At 42.0% G+C, this 6,272-nt stretch overlaps 1 protein-coding gene across 2 annotated transcripts in view; it reads right to left on the bottom strand.

The window, feature by feature from the left end:
• Positions 1–3,786: 3,786 nt before the first annotated feature.
• The window catches only part of YBX1 (Y-box binding protein 1), a 23,341-nt gene continuing 20,855 nt past the window's right edge, over positions 3,787–6,272 (bottom strand). For both annotated transcript variants that reach the window (XM_019643874.1, XM_019643875.1), the window contains 2 exons: positions 4,960–5,225; positions 3,787–4,173 (listed from right to left, as the gene is read on the bottom strand). In XM_019643874.1, the coding sequence (XP_019499419.1) occupies positions 4,991–5,225 (235 nt within the window). In that variant the 3' untranslated portion in view covers positions 3,787–4,173; positions 4,960–4,990. The remainder of the gene's footprint in view (positions 4,174–4,959; positions 5,226–6,272) is intronic.

Below are 6,272 nucleotides of genomic sequence, written 5' to 3'. Positions count from 1 at the left end.
TCATTTATAGCTTTTATAAACAGGCGGCCAGGATGAAATAGCCCTTCCTTTACCTGGGGCACCATTCAGAGCAGCAGAGGTCCTAAGACTGCTCCATCCCCAGCCACAAGCCAGCCTCACCAGTGTCAGACCAACCCTTCCTCTAACAGGACCTCAAGGCTAAGCTTGTCACATGCTATACTTCCGTTTGCTGGTCTCTACCAGATGTCCAAGCTTCCCCCATTCAGCTGTCACTACTTCCATTCCCATTAGCCCTCCTACTAATCTGACCCAATATTTGCTCCCTTCCCAAACCTTCCAGGTACTCTAGAATTCAGTCACCAGCCTGTTTTTACTCACCAGTGTGCTCTACCTTTAACCAGACTCACCCGCGAGGACACTGCTTCCCTTGCAGCCCTTTCAGTGATGGCTTTTTCCCCTTCTAATCCTCCAGGTAGCATGGTGCCCGGTGGTGGGCTAGGTTTTGTCACACCATTGCCACTTCAAAACCATTTTCCTCCCTTCTAAGTCCTTCAAAAACCCACACCTTCAGACTAAATCGGTTATCCAGCAGCATTCCTTGAAGATTTTAATTCCAGGGTCACCATCGTCTTCTCCGCACACACCACTTCAACCATCACCTGCAGCAATTTCAACACCCATGGAGATCCTTTGAACACCATAGTCTATTTTTGACCTCTTCACTTGCAGTAGTTTCTCTTCCTCCAGTCTTCCACTCACATGACCATAAGCTCAACTGTCATTACCAGTAACTGCACAGCCCAAGGTTAAGCATGACAGTCTAGGCCCACCTCATATTCTTCCAGCTCTTTAATTAGTACTCCTCTTCTGGAGTCCATCTGGAATGCTTGCCAACTCCTGGATCAATTCCAGTTACCAGACAATGCCATGTTCTTACTGGCTTTGGCAGTCAGAACCCATCCCTGGATCTGGGGATGGGCAAAGTGGATGCTGGGAACATTACCGTCAACTATAACCCTATGTTCACGTTCAATACCTTGGCTCTTCTTTCTGTTGGGTTCAGTTGGCAAAGTCTTGGTTAAACCCAACCCCCACCTGCTGGCAATCTCTTTCCCTAGTATACTTGCTTTCCCATTCTTTAAGACAACTAGGTTACAGTCATGTGCTGCATAACAATGTTTTGATCAATGGCAGACCACATGTAAGACAGATGGTCCCATAAGATTGTAACAGCTTAATTTTCTGTAAGAAAGGGATAGGCTCGGCAATAGATCCCATCCTACAGCACCTCAATTTGGAGTGCCGATTACATTCCAATCACTGACCTGTTTCAGGTGTCTGTCCCCCTAGCACTACAGCCCTCCCAGATCTACCTCGATGGTCTTCAGAGTACATGCATTGCTGTCAATTCTCTGTGGACCTCAGATCCTGTACAAGGGTGTACAGCTCCACAGGAGCTACCTTAATGAGGTGGCACTCCCAGTTTAATAAAAGCTTTCTGTGGTACTGTGGAGTCAGCCATTGTACTTTGGGAATATTTTCAGGTTGCAATGATGTAAAGCATAGGTAAGTTTTATTTCTTCCACCATTTCAATGCTAGAGAGCCCTTTGTGCCAGATGGGATCAATGAAACAAATTTCCCAAGTCAAAATACTGAGTCCTCAAGTTCTATACACTCTCCATGTTAAACACCTTTTTTATACCGCAAAGTTCCTTAATCTGACCACCGCTCCAACATGCAATAGCCAAAACCACATTGCCATGACAGTTCCGTTCCTTTATTCTTCCCATCTTAATGATTCCTTCTGACCCCAGGGCCACCTTTCACTCCTGACAGTCACTGTTAAGGTGAGCAACGTCCTGCCCAGCCAGTTTCTCATTTCCAGCCAAACCAGCACACATCCCTGTTCATGGAGCAGCATTGACAGCTCTGATGTTGTATTCCTGACCCTCCAGGAAAAAGAGGGTGAGGCTTGTGGGACAGCTTATATATTATAAAGTCTATAGTCATGTGATATCCTAGGCCTTCATTCACCATTCTGACTCACCCAACTTCCAGTCCTACAGCTCCATTCACAGTAAATGCTCTATACATGTGTACCATTTATCTTTTATACTGTATTTTTATTGTAGCTTTTGTTTAGATACACAAATACTTACCATTGTGTTTACAGTTGCCTGCAGTCTTCTATACAGGTTGTAACTTGGGAGCAGTAGGCTATACAATCTAGGCTGCTGTCAGTGAACTCAGACGTTTGTACAATGAAACCACTTTTCAGAACGTATCCCCATTAGCATCGTATTACTGTACATCTTTTTCTCTCTTCAAACCTCAACCTTTTCTAAGATCTACCAGTCTTTTGAATTTACTTGAATTGACATTGCCTCAATATCCATGAACATGAAAACCTCAATTTTTAATGTCAATATTTTTGCTTCCTCCGATTTTGAAAACGTTAGTCCTAAATGCATTTCCTTGATATTATCAGGATATACTTTTTACTACCTAGTATTATATATAGGTTTTAGCCATTTACTAGTAAGTTACCCATTAATTTGGCTGTATTCTTGGTTTTTGTTACCAGTATCATTGATACATGTTTTCTTTCTTTTTCTCGCTGTATTGCCTGGACTCACCAGTGCAATTATCAACAGAAACAACAAATGTCCTCACCTTCTTCCTCATGTGCCTGTGATAGGGCGACTAATTCCTTACCACTCTCCCAGGCTAACCCTGTCCAGCCACATAGGTCTTCTTATATAGGAACAGGAGGTATTCATGATTGTTAAGGCCGGAGAACCAGGCTAAAGGCCTGTCAAAACCGACGAGGCAGGGTTTGCCCGATGAGGAAACGGCCGCTGCTGCTTCCAAGCAGCTTCCACCCTAACAGTGTTGGCTCCTCCAGAGTCTCATGCTGGTGCACCTGGACAGGTGGACCATGTTCTAAACCCGCATCGTGCCTTCAAAAGATGAACGCCTTCTCTGGGTTCTTAGTCATAGGCTATCTAATCCTTACACAACATGAAGAGCTGGGCAATAGACAAAATACATAGGTAAATTGTGTAACACTGACAGAAAGACGATCACAAAAAGTGTCCACCGTACTCTCGCCAACACAAAATATTTCCCTAAAAGGCAGTTGCTCCCACATTTGGAAGAGGAGTTTCAGAGTGTTGACTGACAGTAGCCTAGCCTACTTTAATATTATTTTCCCACTTATTCACCAGTCCCCTAGAACCAAAGTACCAGTGCATTGCTATCTCAGTTCTGCAAATCCTGAGTACATTCTGGAGAGGGGACCCACTACTTGGGACTTACACAGCAACGCAGGACCTCTTGGACATGCCACACTAGCCTATTCTATATCCCCCCCATCTTTCCCTCTGACCCCCCAAAGCTGGTCAGGATGATTCAGAATGAGTCTCTTAATAGCAGAGATTATTCCCAAGCATTCCATAAAGTATGTCAGAGCATCTAACAAAGACATTATAAAAATATATCCAGAACAGGCAGGCTTAGATTACAAGGGAATTGAGACCACAAAAGACCTGCTACAGCATGCCCTCACCACATTACCACTGCCTCCCAGCAAAAGGAACTTACAAAAAAGGAAAATGGCCAGATTATCCTGGTAAATACTTTCTAATTTTTAGTATGAACCCACAGGTATGTCACTCAATGATAGATTACACATTTAAGAAAATTTCCTGGAGTAATTACCAGTGAGCACCATCTATTTTCAGATAAGTTTAAGCTAAGAGTCCTGTAACAAGCTAAGGACTTATAAACTAAAATAGAACAAGGCATAAATTTACACAAAGACAATTATTTAAGACCTTTATTAACAGGTGCTTGCAGTTTGTTGACTTTTTTGAAAAAATCAAGTTGTAAACTTTTATTACAAATTAAAAATGAAGTTCTTAAAAATCTCAGCTTGACCAAATATGAAACAATTTAAAAACCTTTAAAGGTGTATTGAGAAAAAACAGGCTTTTTAAAATTTTTTTTATTAAAAAACACGTTTGTCATTACCAAAAAGAGACATCTTTAGGTAAAAATAATAAAAACCCCATGCTGCATAGATAATGCAGATAGTTCTAGTTATCTGGTCAATGGGCAAAAAGCAAGCACTTAAGGTCTTTAGCTCCAATCTTTTGTTCATTTCTTATTGCTGGAATTTCGTATTCATTTCTTCTTGCTGGATGACTAAACTGCAAAAGAAAAAAAAAAAGATTATCTTGTACAATTCACCGCAGTGTTCTTTTAGTACACACCAAACGGTTCTAGATCACATTAGTTAGGTAGGGAAGGCATTAACAAATATATTGGTTTATCCTAAGAGTGATCTACAACAGGGGTGGACATTGCTGTGATAAGAATCGTTAACTTGTGGTTTAGATGACCTTTTGCCACCCAGAAAATAGTAGAGGAAAAAAAACCAAAACATCACTGGCTAAAAATGCTAATTCCAACAACAGAGACAATTACATGCCTCTCAGTATCAACTATAAAAGGAATTCCTTCATTTTGAAATTGATAATAAGATGTCAAAATCACCACTTTCCCTAAACAGGCTATATTGGTCGTCACCATCTACATTTATCAATTCTATTAGCTCTCCCACCTCTTTTTGAAAATGCAGAATAACACAATGTAATTAACATAGTTCTTAGAACAAGGTTATCAAGACTTTCCTCAGCTTACTGGTGAAATCACAGAACATTCAGAAAGTTCATAAAAAGCTCTAATATTTAAGACACAATGTGAAGACAGGCTTCCAGGTGTCAGAAATGAGGTGGTTCACAGGCCAAATATGGCTCTGATACATGCCATTACCAAAATGGGACATTCAGGTAATTTTAAGGTTAATTTGGGAGGAAGACATTGTAAGTAAAAATGGCTTTCCTTACCCCATGAACTGTTTTTTTCTTTCTCTTGCATTAATGAACACTACTCATGACTGTTCAAAGGCCAGAAGGCCATCTAGGCTTACTTACCCGGATGATGGTAGAGATGGTAAGCCGGCATTTACTCAGCCCCGCCCTGCTCAGCCTCGGGAGCGGACGAATTCTCAGCTGGTGGATCGGCTGCTTTTGTCTCTTTGCCATCTTGTGGTTTAGGGTTCTCTGGGCGTCTGCGTCGGTAATTGAAGTTACGGCGGTACCGACGTTGAGGTGGCTGCTGACCTTGGGTCTCATCTCCTTGATTTTCCTTATCTTCTTCATTGCCGTCCTCTCTAGGCTGTCTTTGGCGAGGAGGGCCCCTGGAATGAACATTGTGCAAACCTTAATGATGAAACCTTCTTTCTTTAACCCGCCCACCAATGTTAACACCATATCTGGTTTTTCTGTTTATCAAGTGGTCTGCAGGTAAATTTAGCCAAAACAAAAGAGCAAGCTTGACTTATATTTCATAAACTTGAGTGTGATGATTCTGTATAATACAACGACTTGGAAGTATAAAATGAAAGATGAGCATTTAAAACTGGTTTTTGGACTAGCAAACTTTTACCAATAGCATAATCTATTAGAAAATTTACCATGAAATGACTTTAAAAGTGGCACAATACCAACACTTGTGTCATTTTATAACATTTTTAAATGGCTAACCAGGTTTGGGAACAATTGCTATTAACTTTTATAGATGAACACTTGCTAAACAAGCAGGAAATCAAAACCAAGATGCCCTCTTCATATAAATCAAAGTACACAGTCACTAGGGAAACGCATGAAATACCATTTCATATCCACTAGGATGGCCATAATCCAAAGGTCAAAAAATAACCAGGGTTGGTGAGGATGTGGAGAAATTAGAATCCTTCTACACTGCTGATGGAAATATACAATGGCATAGCAGCTTTGGAAAACAGCTTGGCAACTCCTCAAAATGCTAGTTACTATGTGACCCAGCAATTCCATTCCTAGGTCTATATCCCAGAGAATATTCACAAAAAAGTTTTTTTAAAAAGATTTTATTGGGGAATCGGGGGGATGGGAACAGCGCTGGGGAATCGGGGGATGGGAACAGACAAATTGCTGTCCTTTTGTTATTCAGTCTAGTTGTGGAGGATGTCGCTTCACTGGCCCATGTTGGTGTCATCATTGTGCTCTTCCCGGGTGAGGCAGATTGGTTGCCGGCCTCTGGACGGCCGCTCACGGTGGTTCTTGGCAGCTCACATGGGCTGCTGGCCGCTCATGCTGGCTGCCGGCCACACACGGTAGCTTATGGCAGCCCAGCTCCAGGTCGAGCTGTTGTTCACCATCTTAGCTGTAGAGGGCAGTGTCACTGGCCCTCATGTGGGATCTGAACC

This window comes from Hipposideros armiger, unplaced genomic scaffold (assembly GCF_001890085.2).
Source record: "Hipposideros armiger isolate ML-2016 unplaced genomic scaffold, ASM189008v1 scaffold_82, whole genome shotgun sequence".
NCBI lineage: Eukaryota > Metazoa > Chordata > Mammalia > Chiroptera > Hipposideridae > Hipposideros > Hipposideros armiger.
This window is presented reverse-complemented; position numbering and strand designations above follow the sequence as displayed.